This window comes from Nyctibius grandis, chromosome 6, assembly GCF_013368605.1.
Source record: "Nyctibius grandis isolate bNycGra1 chromosome 6, bNycGra1.pri, whole genome shotgun sequence".
In the NCBI taxonomy this organism is placed as follows: Eukaryota; Metazoa; Chordata; class Aves; order Nyctibiiformes; family Nyctibiidae; genus Nyctibius; species Nyctibius grandis.
The window spans coordinates 74,121,536-74,144,650 of NC_090663.1; the positions used below are offsets into that span (position 1 = coordinate 74,121,536).

Here is a 23,115-nt window from a genome sequence, read left to right on the forward strand (position 1 = left end):
GTAAATTTCCGAGCGTGCAGTGATATCTTTAGCTTCGACTCCAGAGATTTCCTGTTGAGCTGCACGATGCAATCCTGCAAGCGCGCTGAAGCTAAATATACCCTCTCGGGCTGACATGCAGCCAAACAAACAAGGGCAGTGTCAACAGGAGTTTTTTTCCAGTGCTGAACGGGTCGAGTTATTCTGGAGGAGGTGGGGCCTCGTGCAATTAATTAGGCAATTAAGTTTGTTTTGGCATTTAAAGAATCTTTGGACCTCTTTCTGCGCTGATCTTGTTTGTATTCCCATAGAAAAGATCGTACAACCTATGTTGCAGCACTGCGCTCTGCACTCAGCTTTGACTACTGCGTCCGTTGTGGATGAAGGTTTTTATCCTGTGGGCAATGACTTCGGCTTCAGAAAAAACGTTGTAGCTTTTCACTTGTACTAGTCAGCATGGCCATAGCCTTTAAGAAAGAAGAGAAAATTAATTTTGGAGCAGTCTAAGATTGGTGAGGGAAAATAGCAGTAAAAACATATAAATGAGACACCCAACGCTGGCTCGTTTCTCTTCCTAGTGCCAGTGCCAAACTGGTGCTGCACACTCAGAGTGATTCTTCTGAGTACAAGCTTGGGAATGGGAATATCTGTGGTTCCTGAAATTTTAGAGGTGATTTTATTATGATGAGGCTGTTAACCATCAATGCGCTCGTCTTCATTTCACGTAAGATATAGGATGTATTTTTAGGCCATAAGAAAATGTTTTGAGGGGAGGGAAAAAGCTAATTAGTCGTTCAGGTTGTGTACCTTGCTGTCACCATTGTAAATCTTCAGTCACTTCCTCTTGTAAGCAGACGTGTCCGTGCCCAGCACCTGCTGAAGACGCAGCAGGCCTTCCTCTCCTGCAGCTGCGTTTGGCTGTTGATTCGTGTGAGCTTGCTGTTTGGTTTTCAGAAGGAAGGTTGCCACTGGGTGATCTGTAACTGCAGCTGTCACTGGACTTACGGTCATGGCGGAGAGCTACGGGACAGAGGTTCCCACTCTGCTGCAAGGAGGAACAGCAGGAAGGCAGGAGCACTCCAGGAGCTCCCTATACCACTTGCCCCAGCAGCTTTGGAAGGCTCGGGGCTCTGCCTTGGCTCGTATCTTTGCTGATTTTAGTGGCTAGCCAAAGGAGCTGGAGTTTGCTGCAGGATTGTTTCTGAAAAATCAAGGAGAGGAAGAATGGGGTTTATTTATGGTTGTCTTTTTCCTGGATATTACCACATCATTCTTCAGGTAGTGGTGTGTTTATGCTTTTTAAGAGAATTGCCTCATCCTAAGCAGTGAGAACACATGCTACTACCTCAGCTCAGAGTAACAGATGATTTTGGAAGGAAGCCAACAAAGAAAACATGCCACTTATAGTTAAATAAAGATAATAACACTAATTGATGAGTATAGGGCAACAATACATATTGCTAATGTGTTGTGCTTGTTAAGGAGCTGATTTTTTTGCAGTGACAAACTGAATGCTGAGATCTGCCAATTCTGTCACAATTTGGAGTTGTCTGACAGTCAAAGTTAGGCAGATATCACCACGCTGGCTAAGAATTACAAACCTTTATAAAAAGCTGAACTGTCTTACTAGGGTGCACAGTTATTCTGATAACAGTACATAGAAGCGTGTGTGATTAAGTTGCTGGAGATGTCCGTGAGGTGTAAGCAGCACAGCACTTGGGGACACTTCTGCCAGTGGTGTGGCCTGTCTGCCTTGCCGCTGGGTTTCTCACAGAGGAAATTCCCCACATCACACCCTGACCGTTGGCCATCTCTAGCAGTCCCTAAGCTGTCTTGGAGAAGAGGTCTGACAACTTTGGAAAGAACTGGAGCCAGCCCAAGAAAAGCACGGTAACTCAGTGAATATTAGCTTGGCATTTTTCTAAAGGCAAAAGCCCCACTGCAGTTGGAGTGGGTCCAGAGGAGGGCCACAAAAATGATCAGAGGGCTGGAGCAGCTCTCCTGTGAAGACAGGCTGAGAGAGTTGGGGTTGCTCAGCCTGGAGAAGAGAAGGCTCCGTGGAGACTTTATGGCAGCCTTTCAGTACTTAAAGGGGGGTTCTATGAAAGATGGGGACAGAGTTTTAGCAGGGCCGGTTGCAATAGGACAAGGGGTGATGGTTTTAAACTAAAAGAGGGTAGATTTAGACTAGGTATGAGGGAGAAGTTTTTTACAATGAGGGTTGCCCAGAGAGGTGGTAGATGCCCCATCCCTGGAAACATTCATGGTCAGGCTGGATGGGGCTCTGAGCAACCTGATCTAGTTGAAGATGTCCCTGCCCATGGCAGGGGGGTTGGACTAGATGACCTTTAAAAGTCCCTGCCAACCCCAACCATTCTATGATTCTATGATCTCATTCGCAGGTAAATGGCTGTTGGAACATGAGTGAAGGCTTTCTGTCTTTGTGCCTATCTGTGACAATATTTCCTTGTCAGTGGCTTCTGCTGCCTGTTTCCCAGAACTTGTTGGTAGCTGGTCCCTTTTGGTGAAACTCAGGAAGATGCCAGCACTGAGAGGGACAGTGAATCTGGTGGACACCACAGTTACCAGTCTGTGTTGCAGATGACACCTCAGTGTTACATGTGTGTTTACATGCATAATGTCTAGGAAATCAGGTTTGGGGTCATTAGGTTGAAGTCCAGTGAAAATTTGACAAAATATTTCTATGCAGAGGATACAGCTTGGCATTTGCCGTGGATGTGCCTGAATGCTTTGATTTTTGGAAACTGAGAAGCAGACGTGGGTCTGCAAAGATCACAAAAATTGTGACACTCCAAGTAGGCATGAATGCATCTTGTATTTGAAACGTTGTGACCCTAGCTTACTAGCTGGAATATAGCACAGGAATCTCACCTCACCTGGTTTTTAGGGGAGTATTTGGTTACCGTGTTTGCTAACTGAGCAACAGTGCTGCTGAAAACAGTGACCCAGACCTGTTAACCTGTCTTAAGTAAGAATCATGATTCATTTAGCTGCTTCCTAGTATGTTCCCAGCTTATTGTAGTGTTGTAGGTAGTTTTGGAGGAAAAGAGTTTTTAAGATGCTAATGACAGAGTTACAGCTACAACCTAAGAGGAGGGGGAGCTAAACAAAGGAAGGATTCATTAGAGAACAAAAGAAACACTGGAGGCTTTGAACCTAGGAGTCTCCCACACATTAACTAGGTGTACTGCCAATGTGCTACAGATGTGTGTTACATGAACACATAAGGTAATGATATGTCTACAAAGGGCTGAATGCATCTGTTTGATGTTTTGTAGTGAATTATATTTAAGCAGGTGGGAAGCTGCAAACTCCCCAGTCCCTCCATATGTCAGAAATAAGATATTAAGAGGCCCAAAGATATCTTCTGTGGTTTTTGTAGAATCACAGCTGACGGCCACACCATGTGTTGGTAAATTGGAGCCCTGCTCTACCATTGTGAAGGACAGCCTGTGGTTTCACAGAGGCACCGTTGGCTTTTCTTTGTGAAGGGTCTGAGGTATCGGCTCTCTGTTCTTTGAATACAGGCAGAGGATAAAGTAGCTGGAAGGAGGGAGGTAACCCTTGTCCCTGGGGATTTCAGGGGCTCTCTTTTTTCATGCTTCGCCAGGTGAATACTGGAGGGATGCTCAGAGGGGGGGGGCCAAGAGAGGAGAGCCTCGTTGGGCTGAAGTACCCTCTGGAGCAGCCCTGCAGAGGCAGTGCTGGGCACCCTGTGTTCAGGACAGGGCACACGCAGAGCTACCAGCCAGCCCCTCCTTCCCTGCGTACCACTGAGCCAGCCTGGGGAGCGGGGGGTGTACATAGCACCAATTTCCAAGAAGACTGTGCAGTCGTAGTCAAAATAATTGGGCCTGCAAATCAGGATTTAGTCACTGAAATGTGACTGCTGTGCCCATAGCCCAGGGTATGGCAGGAGAAAGGCCAAGCAGAGTTATTCACACCACAAAGATGTGTTGCAGGAGTTTGCCCAACAGTCTGGTTTGTGCTTCACTGCAGAAAATGAAATGACATCCGTATCCAGGATTCAGACCCACTCGTGATCAAGATTGGGAATTACGCTAGGTTAGCTGTAGTTGCTCTTGTTCTTCCAAGGAGAGCACAGCTGGGAGCTGTGGATAAGATGTAGAAGACACTAGCAGAAGCCACAACAGTGAGGTTGGACCCTTAGTAGGATGGGGCCAAGGAGGGAGATCTCAAGGGAAGCAGGAAAGGGGATGGGATTCTTGCAGCTGCAGAAAGATTAGAGTCAGAATGAAAGTACATTACAGATACCTGTTTGTAGAGATGCAACCAAAATACTCCACTAAAAATCCAGTTCTTCAGATTTAGATTTATTTAGGTCTAGGTGCATCTGTATAGTTTTTATCACGCTGTTCCATCTTTAGCTGTTGTGCATTGGTCTCTCATTGAGCATTTGAATATAGAAGGTATTGAGGCTAGCTAGGAAGATCTTTAATTGTAGGTTGTTCCCTTTTTCACTGTACATTATGAAAAAAAACGTAGTAAGGAAATGTGAACACTGGGCTAGAGGAGGTCACCGATAATCTATGCACCTGCCAATCCCATTAGCTCCTTTGGATTTTGCACTGTATGGGCCTAAAGGAAATACGGCCTAAAAATAGCCATCCAACTTCATGAGAAGGAGTCAGCCAAACCTTCCTTCAGCTGGGCCACAGCTGCCGGAGTGTTTTGAGCGGTGGTAATAGAAAGCTGCAGTATGGGAGCTCTTTCCTTTCCTCAGGAGACTCGCTTTTACAAAGGCTAAAGAATGATGGATGAGAGATCTGCCCTGTTTTCAGTTAAATAACTTCTAATACCACCTAAGAGGAAGCAGAGAGATTCTGTCATCCCATCAGCATTTTAGATATGTGCAGAGCACAGCCTTGGTTTGGTGGCTGGGATTTTCAGTGTCATGCCACTTACTGTTATGTTTTCAGATCGACATGTAGGTTTGCATTGGCGCTCTGGGACACGGTCAAATTCATGGTGATGGCTGGGCTAACGGTTATATTAATGAAGGGCGTCATTCTTCACAAACAGATTTTTTTTTTGTCTTAATAACTTCAACAGGACTTGTCTGAGGTTTGCATTTTTCTATTCCAGGTCCTTTCTAAGGTATCGAGATAATGAAATTATAAGGATGAAAGTGGGGGTAGGGGGAAAGCGACACGAAGTCTGCAAAATAATTGCTGCGTTTTTTCATAAAAAAGCCTGTAGTCTTCCTTCACGTTAGTGATAGCTCAAAACAAGGCACCGCACTTGAGTGGCAACTGCACCAATTAGCAGTGCTGCTGTTGGTTTGTGAATTGCATGTGAAATGTAGAATTTGTCCAGAAGTGCTAATGCAAATTGCTCAACAAAAATGTGCCCTCTGTGTCAAGTCTTTTCACTTGTTCTGACACACTGATGTCTTCTCGGATTTCTCTGATCGGCAGATCCCTCTCTCAGTTGACAGCTACCAGAGCTCATAAAGTAATGGAAATATTTCTTGTTGCCATTAGCTGTGTTTCTGCAAAGAGGGCTACAAGCTACTGCTGGGAACGGTTACTTGCCATACGACGTAATTTTGACTTTTATTTATAGGGTGTTGGGACTTCATGTTTCTAGAATTAAATGCTAAAAGCCCTGTAAATGTCTAAGATTTTACCTGCATGGAAGTTCAAAGACCTGGTATTTGCCATGCCAGTAATTTGGTCACTTTGCATGTGTTCAGCATCCTCTGTTATGGTACATGGTGATAACCTTCGTGCCTTACCGTAGGAGGCTGAGTTACAATTGCCCTGGGAACTGTAACTTAGCATTTCCTGACTTTTTCAGCGTACAATATCTCATCCTAATACTGCGTCCTTTAAAAGAAGAAGAAGTGGAGCAAGGGCACATTGAAATGTTGGTGTTCTCGCATCTACAGAATATAAACCAGCATATTTAGCTGTACACAGATTTAAGTTGTGTTTGTAACTGCTTGAGCTATGGCAGGTAGCACCTCTGAGTCGTAGGCACAGTTTAGGAGTCCCATTGTACTAGGCTCTCCGCAGATGCAGGATGTAAATATATTTCCTTCCCCCCAAATACTTCCAACCTAAGTGTAAGATAAGAGATAATACAGGGAGACAAACACACCAGGGAGTACAAGGAAACAGGAGAGACTGCTGGACATCACAGAGACAGGAATTTCTACAAACTTCTACAAATGTAACTACACTGGGGGCAGAGGTCAGGGTCAGATTTGTATGATTTTGACAGTCTCCTCCCAAAAATGAAGTCCAGCAGGGAGGAAAGCGTGAAGGTGCTTCTAGCTAAAATGTAACACGTGGAAAATAGCGGACCATGATGGGGTGACGGACAGTCTCAGCAGTGAATGAGAGATGATGCATGAGGTGGCATATGCTGCAGCTGGATTTGAGAGCGAGGGCAGGGGCTGAAATCCAAAGAAAGAGGAAGCCAAGAGAGGGTTGCAAAGAGAGAGATGGCACAGTCAAGATGACAGGCAAAGAAAATGACGTGGGCAGCAGCACTCTGGCTATCTGCAAGCAGCACAAGATTGCAACCGTCACGGTGCGAGGTGATGAGAGCCTGGCTGTGGGACTCTGTAGGGAGGTTTGAGGCAAAGATGACAACCAGGTTATGGGCTGAGTGACAGGCAAGTGATGGTGTTGTCCACGGGGACTGAAGAAACAGGAAGGAGAGGAGACCTAGGGAGCAGGATGAGCGCCTACTTTGAGCTTGAGCTGACAGATATCCACAAGATGATCCCAGAGGCAGAGTGTGAATTTAGTCGGAACAGACGGGAACTGGCCGGGGACAGAGGGGTAGCTCTGTGAGTTGCTGGCATAGAGAAGGTCCTTGAGTGTGTACAGAGAGTGAGCTTGCTCAGAGTTACAGGTGAGAGGGAAAGGAGAAGAGGGGTGAGGACACAGACCCCCAGAACGGCAGCGCGTGGGAGGGTGAGTAGTGTCAAACTAGTCCGAGTAACACTGAGCAAGCAACTGAAGGTGTTGGAGTCAAGTGGGAGCACTGGGAAAGAAGGACCAGATTTCCAGGGGAGCGCGTGGAACAGCGCCGGAAGGAGCTGACAGGCTATGGCAGCGAGCCTGGCGTAATAGCGCAGAGCTGCAGCCAGACAAAGGATATTAGAGACTCTGTGATATTGCTTTCTGCGACAGGCGAGAATTGAAAGCCTGTTTGGAAAATAATCTATGCTGGAGATGGAGGCTAAATTCAGTCTAAATCACATAAATCATAGGCAGCACACTTGATAAGCTTAGAGATGACAGTGAGAAGAGAGCGGGAGCTGGAGAGTCACTTGGAGTCAGGGGTGGTTTGGATTTTATTTTTTTTAAAAAAAAGCATGAAGATAAAGCGTGCTTGTGCTGCGAGGGGAAGGAGCAAGAGGAGAGCAAGATATAAAGGAGGAGGAGGCAGATGGGGGCAAGAGAGATGAGAAGACAGGATGCAGTGAGGTCATCAAGGCAAGCAGAAGGGCTGGGAACCAGTGATGAGACCATCGCCTCTGTGGCCAGGAGGGGAGAGCTGGGCAGGAGGCGAAGGAAAGCAAGCAGGGGGAGAGGTAGATCATGTCTTGCTTTGTTAAGTCTCTCCTGGGAGAGATCAGCACAATCCTGTGCAAAGACCTGTCTCCAGTGAAGGCAGGGCTTGAGGAGTGAGTCAAAGGCTGCAAAAAGGCAGCTGGGATTGCAGATGTGAGGACTATTTAAGCTGGCAAACATGAGTGTGCATTAGGAAGATGGCAGGATAGGAGGAGGCAAAAAAAGCATTCATGGTGTGGAGGGGGTAAAAAAAAAAAAACCAGAAGGCAGTTTAAAGCTTAAGAGATAAGTAATTTTCTCAGAAGAGGTATCAAGGATATCCAGAAAGCCTCAGAAGGCGTGAATAAGAGCTTGATCAGGAAAGAAAGCGATGCCTTAGAGATCTGAAAGTCTAGGGGTAAAGTCGGTACTGCCAAAAGCCAAGCTGAGTTAGGTCTTGCAAAAGGAATTAATTCAATAGTGGAGCTTTTCTTAGCCATATAAATAAAGGAGACCTCAGAGAGAACGGAGGAACCATGCAGTGAAGAGCGTGTCAAGGTTAAAGACAACCTAGGCATAGCCCAAATCAGAGTACCTTGTCCCAGTTTGCACCAGGGCTAATAAGATTGAATGTCAAAACAAAGGCCAGGCTAATGGAAACAGGAAGACCATGCCCAAGGTGGAAGAAGAATCAAGAAAGTTTCAAGTACTGGAACTAGGTGATCTGGGTAGCCTGGGTTCAAGGATGTTAAAAGAACTAGCTTGTGAAATCATAGACCTGGTGTGCCCTCCCAGCCACCTCAGCTTAGCAGCAGCTCGTTCTTTGAAACCACAGCAAAGATAATGTGCTTTGCTGGGCACGTGCAGCAGAAGACCGCTTCCCTTGGTCTTGCCTGCTACCTTCTGGAAACACTTGGCTCTCGATTTTAGACTGAAATACCACCTGCAGAGAGGCTGCATAGACAAGTGCCTGTAACCAAAGACAAGGGAGTTATTCCAACTCTTTGAAGTCAGTGTCAGACAGGGGAAGATCATGGGATTTATGCATGAATTTGTACAGATGACCATTCCTCCGAAGAGCCAATGCATCTGCTTTGGTGCTTTTATCAGTCGCACTCACCATCTACCAGAGCCCGCCAGAAAACTGAGGTACTGCGTGTACATGGCATGCTCTGCCTCTCTGTTTCTTATGGGCGTGGAGCAGAAAGAAGTCCTTCTAGTCTACGATCTTCTTCCCATGAGGGCACGATGTGCATGAGCTAGAAAAGAGTAGTATTAAAGGAGCAGTTGTCCTCTGCAGATCGTTCACTCGCAAAGCAAGTTGTGCCAGGAAATCCCAATGCAGATAAGGCAGCTTTACTATGAGCACCAGAGACGTGGCATACGCACTCCCTGACCCCTCACGGCATTTCTGCCAGGCCAGGGCAATTGCAGCCTCTTCCCAGTTTTTGAGGGAAGGTGCCTTCTGCCTATGGGAAGCAGAGCATATGGCCCACCGTGTTTATTTCTCAGCCAGGATTCTTTCAGGCTTGGCAAATTACATGCTGCTTGCTGAGGAGCAACACAAGTGCCAAGTTTGAATTGCTAAAAATGAAAGGGATTTCATTTATCACAGCACAGAGAAAAGGATCTGAAAAACGCCCTTAAGTGTGAAAAATACCTTTTGTTTATGCTGAAACAAAACAACCAAGAGGAAATTTAACAAAATTTCACCTAGAGTTAGAAAAAAAACCACTCTGCAGTTGTCTGCAGGAGGCTTCAGGCAGCTTCTGCCAGGCGTGAGCTAGAGCCAGGCTCCGTGAAATACCTCAACAACCGGCGAACTCCATGGGGTACAAGGCGATAATGTGGTACAGGCTCAGGCCATTAGAAGGAAAGGGGCTGCCTGGTAATGGGGTAGTGTTTGCTGCTAGAGAGCTCCATTAGAGCATCTTTTCCTCATACTTTGCTTTTTCCAGGCCCCTACATTTTTCCCTGTGTGTGCTAGAAGCATTTCTTTCTGTTATAGCATTTATTTTTATTGTGTCATTTTCCCTCTGTTCCCCCTTTTCATTGGCCCTGTGCGACTGTTTGTTTAAACCATTTGCCTGCTTTCATCTTCAATTTTTCTTCTCTCCCCCTTCCCAGGGGCTCTCTAGACATGATTATCCTTACGCCTCACATTAGCTTTCCTCCCTCCTGCTCCAGGGTGGACTCGGACGGGGCATTGATTAAAGCTAAAACCTTTAGCAGGACAATTTCTAACAGGCACCGGCTTCGGGGTCCAGCTGCCTCCATGAGCTCAGTTCTCGCTCCACTTTGCCCCCAGACCAGCTCCCAAAGCCCTAGGAAATTTGACAAGACAGGGCCAAGCTGGCACTGAGAGGGCAGGCGTAGCTCCTCTGGAGTGGCCTGAGTTGTACCTTTGAAAGTCCTCATCTACGCCAGGGTGTGGAACAACTATTGTGTGGGCTGGCTTTTCAACTCTCTCCTCCTGCCTTTTGCTCCCCGAAGGTTGCCGCTTGCTTTCAGCGTGGTAGGGCACGCTGCGAAATGCCATGATGGCCCAGCTTCACGCAGCAGTCTTTGAGGGGAGTAATTACAGCCTTCATAATATGCATAAAATAGAAGGTTGGGCACTTGGTGTTTCTTCAAATCCTCGCCCTCCTTCCCTCCCTGCCGCCAGCCCTGCTCAGGAATCGGTGCTGTGGCTGTGGGCAGGCGTTGGAGAGCACAGCTGCAGAGACAGTGCCAAGAGGCCAGTTCTGGGCTGGCTTTGTGGCACATCGGCAGCCCCCTCAGCCCTCTTGCCCCAAGACACCGATGCCAGGAGGCTGCTCTTCGGGGAAAGGAGGGCTGCTCCATACTCCTGCAGGGTGGGAGCTGTACGTGGGAGTAACCTCTGAGTAACCAATGCACTGTAAAACCACACCTGGGCTTGCCTCACAGAGACTTGTCTGTGCAGCCATTCCCTCTGTGGGTCAAATTAAGGGCTTGATTAACCCCGTTAGTTCACTCCTGCAAAAAAATTATGTAAAATACTGTTCCAGTGGAGCACGAACACTGGTGCAAACGGCTCAAGAGCAGGTGAGATTGCCAGAGTTGCAAGGGCTCTTCGCCTGCTCAGGTCTCAGCCTCTCTGGGCCAGCTGGTAGCACAGTCACTAGCCCCTGCCATACACAGCGTGTATGGGCATATCCATGGGGACTTGCCCAGGACCGCGAGGTTCCCGTCCCATAGGTGACCAAGCGGGTACTAGGTGATAACTGTAGCTTTGCAAGAGGCTCTGCTTGAGCCAGGACTTGTAACTCATTACAGCAAATAAGAGGAGCTCATCTTAATTTTACACTTCACAAATATTTTTATATTTGTGTACTTATTTTCTCCCTTTAAGAGATGTATGTAAAGAGGCTATTTTGGGTTTAATTTGAGCTGATCCATTTTTTTTCTCCTAAAAATAAGATGACCAATAAAAAAGTGCAATTACAAGGAAACTAGTTATTTGAGATAAATGAACAGTTCTTCCTCAGTGCACAAACCCAACCATTATATCATTACGCTCCGTACCTTGGAACGAGCTGGTGAAACTGAGGATAAACAAAACTGAAAAGCAGGAGTTATTTCTCCTGCAAAGGTTTCTTTCTTGGGGGAGGGGAGAGTTGTTATTTGTGAAAGAGAGAAATGAGCCTGTTTTAATTACGCTGGTTGAAGTTCAATAGCATTCTGTTGAAACGCTGCATTTCTGAATGCCACCAGCATCGCTCAGGGTTTTGTGGAGTCACGCCACTGTGCTGAAGCAGAAGTGGGTGCATGGGGAGGCAGGGCTTTGGGTGCCACCTGGTGAAACGATGGCCCCTTCCGCCTCATAGTCTTTGAGATGAGCTTCTGATGGTCTTTAGCTCTTCAATGGTGTTAGAAAAACAGTTGCTCATTTTAGAACCCTTTGTTATCTACTTTGTCACCAGAAATGAAGAAATTAGTCCCTCTGATGAACAAACAAAAATACACAGATCCTGACAGATCCTGTTTGTTCTGTGGAAAGAATAAAAACTGTATTGAAAACACGGGGAGGAGAGATGCAGGCGGAGGGAGGTGAAAGGAAAACAAATTGGCTGCATGCAGAGGTCTGGTGTCAACCGTCAGAGGGATCTTGTTCACTCAGATAATGTATGAAAGACCATGGCAACCGGGGGCCGGGGGAGAGAGGGGAGGTTTGTAGCCCCTCCCTGAGACTGGAGGACAGAGGAAATAGGTGAAGCAATCTCCTCTGCAGAGCCGGCTGCCAGAGTCGGAGTTGTAAACCAGCATATTCCGTCCCTTCGTCCTGTACGCTGGCTCTTCCGAGGCAAAAACTCCCAAAAGTCTGAAATGAATGGATTTGTAATTCCCTTAGTCTGTCAGATGGTACCATTCTGTGAAAGGTGGCTTTGCTCTGGGCAGCCTGATTTAGAGAGAAGGATTAAGATCCCTGCCAGACACAATGAGTAACAACATTGGGAGGAATTTAATAGAAATATTTCTGGGGGAATATAGGAACATGCTTTCAGGCTGCTCTGAAAACACTGGGTGGAGATGGTGTTTTACTGTGACATAGTATATGGAACTGGAGTGATATTTTTGATCCCAGGAATAGGTTGGAGACCCCCTTTTTAACATCTATACACACAGACGCAGTACCTAAGAGCCCCACGATAAAGGAGAGGTGCCTGCCAGCCTGGCACCAGCCTGGCACCAGCCTGGTGCGGGGTGCCCAGGAGCAGCAGCTCAGAGCTGGGCAGCAGTCAGGGCAGACAGTGCTGTTCTGTCGCGTACATCGCAGGCCATTCAGTAGCACCACTAAGCTGTGTTTATCCAGAAAGGCTGTCATCCTCGAGGACATCAAAACGTGGAGATCTGCCATTTCTGATGGGTAATGAAATCATAGTGTAAAAATTTGATTCTTCTTTCTGATTTCAATCTGTCTTCAGCTTCCAGCCCTTCTATCTGGTTTTGCCTTCTTCACTGGATAAAAGAACTCTTTAAAGGATGTGAAGGTATTTTTATACGCCATGGTCAAAGCATCTCTCAGTTTTCTTTGTGGTAAGCTAAATGGATTGAGCTCTTTAAGTCACTCACAGTTGCTTTCTGCCTCAAATAATTTTTGTGTCTTCTTTTTCTGCTCTGGCTCTAAAATGTAGACGTCTGTATACATTTTTCTAGTATCGTTCTTCTAATGTAGTACGCAGGAAAAGCCACCTCCTGGCTTCTATTTGCTCTTCCACTCTTTGTATGTTCAGGGATTGCATTAGTTCACATACCACAGAACGGCACAGTGAGCTCATGTCTGATTATCCGTTTTGCAAGTTAAGACCCTGCTTTCAAGTCTCTGCTTCCCTCGGCTTTTTGGGAAGAGCTTTGTTCCCAGATGTGGAATACCCATCCTCTGTCGATTTCTGCCAGCGGTTGCTGGAACAAGCCCCTTTCCCCGCTCTGCCCCCCTGGCCTTTAGCAGGAGCAGGGCCGGCTCACCACGTCCGAGGGCTCTGAGCATCAGGCTGTGCACAGAGGGCATGTGAGTAGGCTTGGCTGGTCCCTGCCTGCGCTTACTTGCACCCAGCTGCCTGGCTCTCGGGGCATCAGCTGGTGGTCGTTCTGCTTGTTCTGAAAGAAAATTGTGTGATTGCTTTTAGCTGTAGTTGGGAGATTGAATGACATACAGAAGGAATAAATCACTGCGTGATAAGGAAGAGGCATCTAAGATTTGAGACAAAGAGCAAAATACCTTTTCGACTCCCTTTTGTTCTCTTTTTAAAGTCACTTCTGTTTAATGTGCATAAATGTACATATATGCATACACATCACCCCTGAACTGCTGTGGAGGATCCCCTCTCTCCAGTAGATCCCTGGAAGTACACTGGGAGGACACAGGATTTATGCTCCTATCGCTTAACAAAGGATCAAATTATCAATAGAGGGCAGCTCCCATGCAGGCATTAACTAAGCAGCCAAATCCCTACAAAAGTTCATCTTACTGGGTGCTCTGCCACGATAAAAACCTGTCCAGACATGTTGTGCTGACCATTTGGACATTGTGGCTCTTTTCTGGCTCCACGAACGGCACCTTGGCTCTTTCAATACCTGGTTTTGCTCCCAGGGGCCGAGCACTCAATTCTGTCCCTGGGCTGCTTTAAAAGTGGGTGGCTGAGAATGCAGAGACAGGAGGGGTCCTGGCAGGGTCCCTAGGAGGGCTTAGCCAGGGCCAGTGTGTGCGTTTGAGCTCGCTCTGTGGCACGGCTGAGTCAGGGGAAGAGGCCTTGGCACGGTCCGCCCTCCCGTAACTGGCCTCTCGGCTTCGCCTGCCCCTCGGTGAGGACCTCGCAGCGGAGCTGCAGCTTCCCTCTTCCCAGCTGGAGCGCGTGTAACTCTGCACGAGCCACCGTTATCAGGAGAGAGCTGTTAGCAGCCTGTGAGTAGCACACAGTGGCTTTGTGTGTTGTTGAAAACAGCCAGAGTGGAAATCAGAAGTTGCCCTGTGCCATCTTCCCAGCTGTAACAGGCTGACGAGGGATAGCCTGAGAATACAGCACGTGTTTCCTATTCTAGGGTATCTTGTCACTCTTTTCAGGGACTACATGCCTACACCCGCACAGGGCACCCCTGTATGTGCGTGCCCACATGCACACAGGGCCCTGGGGGAAGGAGCTGGGTTGTCCCCTTGCTGCTCTGGATCCCCGGGGATTCCTCCGGAGCGGTGGTGGTCTGAGTCACACGGTGAGTCAGGCTGTGGGTACCAGCGCTGTCAGCTGCGGAGGTGATGGGTGGCCAGGAGCTGGTTAGCCCCGGGTGCTGATGGGGGTGTCTGGAGAGTGAAGAGGCAGCAGTGTCGGTTGGTGGAGAAAGGAAAAAGCAAGGGCAGAGCAGAGGGTGTAGGAAGGAAAAAGAGACAGCAGGGAATGAGGAGGAGGAGCAGGAGGTCTTGGGGCAGGAAGGCTCAGGGTGCAGGAGGAGGGTGAGGGAGCCGGCAGGCAGCGCAGGAGCAGAGTGTTGTCAGTGAAGCTTGGATTTGTTTGGCTTTGAAGCTCTATAACTGCGTAAGTGCTGCACTTAGCCTGAGTTGCTTGACTTGGTGCTCGGCTCCTGTGGTGAGGCTGCATCTGGGCCTGGAGCGGGTGTAGTTTGTAAAAGCAGCCGTGTAGAGCCCAGTGTTGCTTCTTTCATCACCAGTTCTCAGCCACACGCGTGTACCCCCAGCCCACTTCCAGATTTCATCTCCATGTCGGACCTCCAGAGGGAACAGTGGAAGGAGGGTGGGTGTGCACACCTGTGGCTGGGTGGCTGAAGCCACCCAGAAGCCACCGTGGCCCCGTGCTGCCACCAGGACTGGGCAGGACAGTACAAACTCCTCCTCGGAGGTCAACATCAGCAGTATTGGGCTGCAGAGCTGCTCTTGGTCAACAGCTCTGCTCCCAGGTGCAAGGGAGCATCTTCATGCCTGAGGAGACCTTTTGCTGGGGCTGTGCTCCTATTTTCGGGGGACACAACTCAGGGCTGCTCCGGGTGATGTCACCGGGGCCTTTCATCATTGGCTGGGAAGAGCTTTTGCCAAAACAAATGGAAAGGAGAAGAAATGTTCCGGGCGGGAGCGTGGTGTTCTGGCTTGATGAAGAAGGCCTGGCTTTAAACCTGTTGTTCAAACTGGGAACAGGAAGTTTTCACTATGAGTAGGTAAACTCTTGTACCTCAGCATGACTAAACACACAACACTGGAAGTAACACCTTTGTGCTAATCGTCATACTTCCTCCAGCTGCTGCACAGCGCACGGGGCTCTGTCAGCCGATGGGGCTCTTTTCAAAGCTTTTTTTCCTTTTTAAACTCTGGAATTAACGTATGATGCAGTACGATACAGAACAGAGCGCTGTCTGCGGCATTACCGCGGGGTGGACGTGTCGCTCAGCCGTACCCGTGCGTGTGTAAGAGCCAGGACAGTAGTTCTGTAATAAGATTGCTTTGAAGGCGATTCAGTGAGGACTCGGGCTGCAGCCCCAAAGGCAGCTGTGCGCTGCGGCTCGGCGGAGGAAGCTCTGAGTGATGTCACTTCACGCCGTGCCCTTTGGCTCCCGGGTTTTTTTCTCCCCCCTCTTTTCTTTTTCCTTGTAGTGGTTGCAGCAAAGGCTCCATTATTTGGCAGCGTGGCATTGCTTTTGTCTATAAATGGAAGCAGTTGGCCCGTCTCCCAGTATAACACAAGATAGTCCTGTGCATCAGTTATGCAATCTGTAGCTTGATGACTTCATCAGAAGTAGGGGGAGAGCCAGGGGGTGGTAGGAAAAAGCCTTTACCGTCAGCTGTGCTGGAGACAGCTGATGTCTGTGTCCCCCCCGAGCAAAGAAAGCGGGAGCTCAGTGACAGGGGCAGGTGAATAATAGCTCATCTAAATCTGTCCTCTTTCAGTAATGGTTTTAAACTGAAAGGGGGTAGATTTAGATGAGATATCAGGAAGAAATTCTTTACTATGAGGGTGGTGAGACACTGGCACAGGTTGCCCAGAGAAGTTGTGGATGCCCCCTCCCTGGCAGTGTTTAAGGCCAGGCTGGATGGGGCTTTGAGCAGCCTGGTCTAGTGGAAGGTGTCCCTGCCCATGGCAGGGGGGTTGGAACTAGATGATCTTTAAGGTCCCTTCCAACCCAAACCATTCTATGATTCTGTGAAAGGGTTCGGTGCAAGAGCAGCTGAGGGGTGGTCAGTGCGTGCATTGCCCTGACCCCGGCTCCGGGAAGCCCCAGAGCTGCCACAGCCTCGCCCTTACGGTGCTGTGGGGATGATGCTTGACCAGGTTGTAAAGTGCAGCATGAGATGGAACCGGTGGAGAAGTGGAAAGAGGAGCAGGGAGGGAACTTTCAAACCAGGGCAGATGTTAAAAAAGAGAAAGAACCAAAATATCGGAGAGCTGCCTTTCAGCAGAGAGCCCTTCAGGGAATATCTGTGCGAAGTAGAGGTGTGGACAAATTGTGTTTTCTTGTTATTTCTTCAGAAGGGTCCTTGAAAACCTGACCTTCATGCAGAAAGGCTGGTCCTCATTTCCCAAGCTACACTCAAGCATTGATTTTAACCCTTTCATTGACTGGGTTGGGGTGGGTATCATACGATTACTTTTCTATGCGTTCCCAATCACACAGTCATTGACATAACTCAAACCGTCAATGAAGCAGATTGATCTAAACCTCACCCTGGCATGTCTTGCACAAAGGATCCTAAAGTGATACAGGTCCTTTCCATCAAGTTAGTGTTTTTGAATGAGTACGGATATCTATAAAGCAATTAAAGAGGTTCTAATGAGCAAATGTTAAGGCTGGTCCTGCCAAACAGGCAGCACTCTGGCTGCCTGAGCCCAGCAGAGGTGAAGAGCACTGGTATCACCACCAGCCGGTATGGGCTAGTGGCTTTCCCAGTCCCTGATAAAAGGCGGTCCTGCCCTGCGGAGCAGCTCCGAGCAGGTTTTTGTCTTAGGGGAAGCCAGCCTGGGCTAACCCCAGCGTTACCCATCTCTCCCCCACCGGGCAGTCCCCACGCATCCCAGGCCGGGGTGCAGAGAGCTGGGCGCTGATGAAGTGCTGGGGGCGGGATGGCGAGGGCAGGGTGCCCGGCGGTGGGTGTGAGCGGTGCCGGGGCAGGGCAGAGCGTGGACCCAGCCCCGCAGCGAGGGGTGCCGGCCCGGGGGCTCCGGGGCTCCCACGCTGGCTGAGCGCCCGCTGCGGGCGTGACCCAGGGGACACGGAGCAGAGCTGCTCTGTCGCAGGGGCAGCACATGGCACGGGCCTGCGCGGCGCTCAGGGACTGTCGGGTGGGAGAGAAAAGCAAATCCTTGAGCTTCTTCACACCGAGGAGCGCCCGGAGCATGGGCTGGGGAACAGCGCTACACCCGCCGCGTGGTAACCAAACCCCCAGACCGTCATTTGCTTAATTAGGGCCCCGGCTGGCCATCTGTTCGTGAGCGGGGCTGGCGGCAGGCGCTGGGTTGCTGCAGGCTCCGTGCTCCCGGGGCAGCCTCGTGTTACCGGGCCGCGGGACCCCCCCGCTGCGGGGGCAGTAGCGAAGACGCGAGCTGTGGGTACCGCTGCGGACCCCCGGCAGCGCTCCCCGCCGTCCCACGCCCGCTCCGTTGCTGCCCGCGGGGGGTGGGGTCCCGCCGCTCCCAGGCCCGCCCCGACCCGCACCGGGGAGAGGCCGGTCCCGCTCCGCCGGCCGGGGCCCCGCCGGGCCGGGCCGCGGGCGGGCAGCGACACCTGCCGGCCGGCGGGCGGTGCCGGTGGCCGCCGCTTCCCCGGGCAGCAGCGGGGGGGCAGGGCGGGCACGGTGCTGGGGCAAAACCCCGGCGCTCCGCCGGGAGAGTGGCGTGCGGCTCCCCGCGGGCTGGGTGGGGGAGGGCTCCCCGGGCCCCGCGCAGCCCCCGGCTGGCGCCCGGTGGAGGGCGGGCGGAGAGAGGAGGGTTTGAGATTGACCCCCGGCCTTCTGTTGCTTCGTTTTCCTAGCACTAAAGGGCAGCAAATTGGGTTAGAAACATAAAGAGAGAGCAGGGTGGGTTTAGGAGGTGTCTGTGGCATCGCGCGCTCTGCGTCCTTTCAGCTACGCGCTTTTGGCCCATTGCTGCGGGAGGGAAGGCTTAAATAAACACTTCATGTGGTTAAATCCTGAGGTTCTGGTGCAATATGGGGCAAATTAATGCTGCCAGCTCCCGCTATTCCTTCTGTGTGCCTAAAACCTCAGCTCCTCAATCTAGACGACTGTGAGAAACTGCCGTTGTGGAAAAAGGTAAATGGAAAGGGAGAGAAAATATACTTTTCTCCATGATGAGGAGGAAGAAGTTTAGAAAAACCTATCTCTGAAGTTACATCTCCTGAATGAAAACAAACCTAGTACACAACTTTATTATTTTATTATTAATGAATTGTAAAGCGCTCTTGCTTTACCTGAGGGGGCTTTGAACTGCAGGAGAGAGGAGGAACCTGCCACCTGCTCCCTGGGGAGAACAGCCCACGGCTTGGTCACAAGCTACGAGCGTCTTTCTGAGGACTCTTACTTTTTTCAAGCTCCAGTCCTCACCCACAGACTCAATACTTGTTGTTAATGAGCCATAATTTCCCTTGCCCGTTGAGCACCCTGAGTAACGTGGCCTTCTCTCTCTCTTTGCACAGGAGCAGCATCAAGTGGGATTGTCTCGGACCACAGGGCCTATGCAGCCTTCTGTCCCCCCGGGCTCCAGCAGCGTGGTCACAGGCACGAGCTCTGGGGGTCCCTTCCTGGGAAACCAACCTCAAGCGGCCATCATGAAGCAGATGCTGATTGAGCAGAGAGCCCAGCTCCACGTGATAGAGCAGCAGAAGCAACAGTTTCTAAGAGAGCAAAGGCAGCAGCAGCAGCAGATCCTAGCGGAGCAGGTAGTGTCTATGTATGCTGGTATGAGAGCATGAGCGCTAGAGACAGCGCAACACCAGCCCTTCCTTCTGTGTTTGGTAATTCTCTCTCTGTGGCTCATATTGTGGTATTTCAGCAATGGTTACCAAAGAAGAGGCGTCTGCCTCAGTCCTACCGTTAGCTTGGCAGGTATTGCCCATGTTCCCAGCAGTGGGCTTGACAGTCGCATGGGATTTTAGACACCAGAAAAGTTAGCCCTTAACCTGGTATCTCATGGGGCATTTACTCTGGCAGAAGCAGTCTCTGTCATGGTTACAGTTGCTGGTCTTCTCCCCTACCTCTGATTATGGTCTTGCACTGGCAAAAGCTACATACAGCCGTGCAGTGATTTGGGACAAAGAATTGACATGGGTTAAAAGCAACCTAATTGTCCTGGTTTTGCAGGCATAAAATTTATAGAATCACTTTTCTGTTACATTTTATTTCAGTTTGTGGCCAGCTGTGGGATGGTGATCAAGGCCATTAGCAGTGAAAGCCAGGGCAGCTGCCCCAGGCTGGCCCACAGGTGTATTCTATAACATTAACCTCACGTTCACTATAAATGGGAAAGCTTGAGGGGGATGGGGGGTTTTTACTCTGCTCTTCTCTCCCTCCTTCTCCTCTTCTCAATGGTTACTCTCCCTGGAGGGACTTGCCACTACTCTATGAGCTAAGTATAATCTTGTGTCTTTGGTGTTAGTATAAATATTGGTTTTCTTACTTTATTAAATCTGTTTAAATTTCAACCCATGAGTCGCCCTCCTTTTCCCAATTCCCTTTCTGGGCTGGGGAGGGATCATTGGGTGATAGAACAACTGGTTGTTGTTTAGCCCTGGGTGTGGGCTAAATGGAGACACTAGTAGAGGGAAAAAAGTTAGTATTTACCCAGATCAATTCCTTAATCTGGTTTATCACGTACCAGTATGAGCAATTATGTCAGCACAAAGGAGAGGCAGCATCGAGGGGGGAACCAGAAGCTGAAGTAGGAGAACAGTAAAACCACCTCTTGCAGTGGCAGTGGGGGACTGCTGCACTGGAGCCTGTCACCTGGCTTCTGGAGCCCTTGGGCTTTGCAATAGGGATGTTAAATTACCTGGTCTGAAGGGTGATGTTTTATGCATGTTTAACTCAGCTGTAGTTTAAAAGCGACCCAGGAGAATGTCAGTGGAATGTCGCACTGTTCAGTTCCTGTAAGCTCATACCCAGGCTTAAACTTGCAGTCCCCTAATGCTGCCTAGAAAATGTTCCGAGAGGTCAGGAGTTGCTTTAAGCTTGGCTTCACCTATCTCGCTGGGGAAATACAGTTTAAGACCTGGGGTCTGCTTTAATTTGAGTTAGAGCTTATGCATGTTGTATAACCACACAAATACTGACAGCCTTCCCCTCGTCTCATGGTCCTCTTGAGAAGCAGAAAAATTCACCTGGAATGAACAGGAAGGATGCTCCTGGAAATATCCAGGGTAAAGCTGCATGAATTGGTTCAGAGGTGAACAAGTGCAGAAGAGTGAGGATGCAGTCGTGTTCCGCCGTGACGGATTAGGCCAGTTCAAGTGCAGAAACCCAAGAGCCAGTCACTGGCCTGGCTGCTGAAGGCAAGCTTACAAGTGTAGAAAAAACACAAGACTGTGGCCGTCAAGTGTGCTGGCATAGATGAAAAGTGGCTAAGTCACAGTCCTCAGGCTCCTAGCTTTTGGGTGTTTTGTGCCTAATGAGGTTCCCTTTACCTTTTTGATAGTTTGTAACACATATTTATGAACACAGGGATTAGTACTTGCTTCTTTCCTACCTTTGCTATTTTCTGGCCTTCGTTACACATCCTTGTTTTTTAGACACAGCATTTATACAGCTGCAGATGAAGCACCAAGACATGTCCTTTTAGTAATTGCTTAGTCAAGTATACCCTTGGCCTTGAAAGCTCTGGTAAACACACTCTCTGTTTTTATAATCAGCCCTTGATTCTGTTTTGCATGCCTGAGTATTCATAGAAAATAACCACAGAGGAGCCGTGTGGGCCAGATCAAGGGAGGGAGGCATTTTGCAGTCACCTGCTCCCCAAATGTCATTCACTGACGCACAAGAGGAAACGTGCCTTAGTAGCTGTTTCTGTTTTGGCTAGAGAATGGTCCTAGGCTGCAGTGCTCAGGTCAGGATGCAGTACTCCTTGCAGCTGAGTGCTTTGAAGTGCAGAGGTGGAGGGAAGTCTTGTACCAGCAACACAAACCTCTAGACCTTAGCAGGGCTGGGGGAAGGAAAGGGTGTGTGGCTACAGTTGCCCTTAGACCTAGGTGAGCAAAGTTATTTCATATCCCTCCCTCTCCTTTCAGCATGAAGACGGTTAAGTTCGTGCTGTAGAGGTCAAGATGAAGTGGTTGTAAGTAAGGAGAGATGATGTTAGCCTCAGTGCTTGTTCCTTTTTGAACCAGAAGGAGTCTGTGTGCTGAGTAGCCCAAGTGCTCTCAGGAGGACTCTTCAAATGACTCTGCTTGTCTCTCCAGAACAGCTTGCTAGATAAGAAACGCTGCAGTTCTGCTGTGATACTTGTGCCAGCAGCCCCTTTCTCAGCTCACTGATTAATTAATCATCTTTTTCTCTTCTGCTTTCTTTCCCTCATTCATTTCCAGCAGTTGCAGCAGCAGTCACATTTGCCTCGGCAGCATCTGCAGCAACAGCGGAGCCCGTATCCGGTGCAACAGGTCAATCACTTCCAAGGTAAAAGTCAAATTCTTTTTGCTATATTGAGTCAATGGCCCTGTAGTGGGCACGTGAAAGTTCATGCGCTTTGTGAACGCCAGGCTTTAAGCAGGGTGCTAGAATAGGAAGTTAGGCTGTTGCACCCTTGCACATACCACATATTTTACCAAAGGGGAATGCCCAGGTTTGTGTATTTAGTTAAGTTTCTAATATCCTTTCTGCTCCCCTCAGCAAAAGCTGCATGTTTTATTTGATGTTTCTTTGGCCTCTTTGACATCTGGATTCTATGGATTTATCTTGTTTGCCTCCACTCTCATTATGCCTTTTTTTTCAGCTAGTGTCTCTCACTGTATCTTGGTTTTATTCCTCTTCGTTCCCCACTTTATCTAATTTGATGAGCAGGGAATTTCAGAGAGGTCATCTTTATCTGGAGAAGTGTCTGATAAATATCAGGTGCGGGAAACACAGTGAAATATCCGAGATGAAAATGGAGATCTTTTTAACGTTCTCAAAAAAAGCAAGTATTATTTCAGTGTGCCTGCAGATAACTGAAGAATGTAAGGACAATCATTTTGGCTTAGGAAAAGAAGTTAATTCTGAGCTTTTTAGGTGCAAAGCATCAGCAGAATGTCTTCACTTACCATGGATTCTAAATAGACGTGAAACAAACATGCACTTGTGCTGTATGTTCATCATGGTGTCATGTAGCTGCAACAGAAAACAAGGGAGGAAAGCATATGGCAGCTCTCGTACCCAAAGGCAGCCAAATCTTCTGCTGGTCTATATCAGGGTGGCTCCTTCTGTAATCACCTGCTCATTCTTATCTTTGGCAGCTTAAATCCTATACAAAATGAAATTTTTCCCAATAATTCATTTGCAAAATCAAAATATGTGTGTGTGCATCACCATGAGTTGCACATGTAAAATCTTTCTACGTTAATGCTTTTTTGAAACCTTGCCTTCATATGTTTTATGTAAAAGAAATGCAGAAGAGAGTTTAGGCTAATCTGACAGAGCAAGGAATTAATTATCATAAATGAGCTAATTTAGATATAAATATTTCACCCTTTTTCCTATTTAGTCACAAGAATGTAATCAAGTGCAATAGGTTATGTGTAAGTGAGACCAGAAGGTGGCCCAAAATCTTTAAATCTGTTGCATCTCTCTTTTAACTACTTCTTCTCTGAACTCTTGCCTCTTATGCCAAGCACGGTAGTTCACAAAAGTAGTACACGAACCACTTGCTGGTAGTGACTCCTTTGGAGGTTTTCAACTGTCGTTTTCAATTAAAAAATAGCTAAAGATGCATTGAGTTTTATCGATATCTGTGCACTTAAGCACTTGCTGGAATCATAGCAAAAAGACACAGCTTCGAATCATGGCAAAGGAGGTGATCTAAACTAAGAAAATCTGAGGAGACCCCAGTCATTAAAAAAACAGTTTAACTGATAGCATAGATAAAGTAGAAGCTGCCACTATATTTGC

General features: G+C 48.5%; 1 protein-coding gene across 1 annotated transcript in view; it reads left to right on the plus strand.

Moving 5' to 3' along the window:
- MAML3 (mastermind like transcriptional coactivator 3) overlaps nt 1-23,115 on the plus strand; it is a 255,096-nt gene that overhangs the window by 225,981 nt on the left and 6,000 nt on the right. Inside the window, exons 3-4 of the mRNA XM_068404020.1 lie at nt 18,681-18,923; nt 21,561-21,648. Of these exons, the coding sequence (XP_068260121.1) occupies nt 18,681-18,923; nt 21,561-21,648 (331 nt within the window). The remainder of the gene's footprint in view (nt 1-18,680; nt 18,924-21,560; nt 21,649-23,115) is intronic.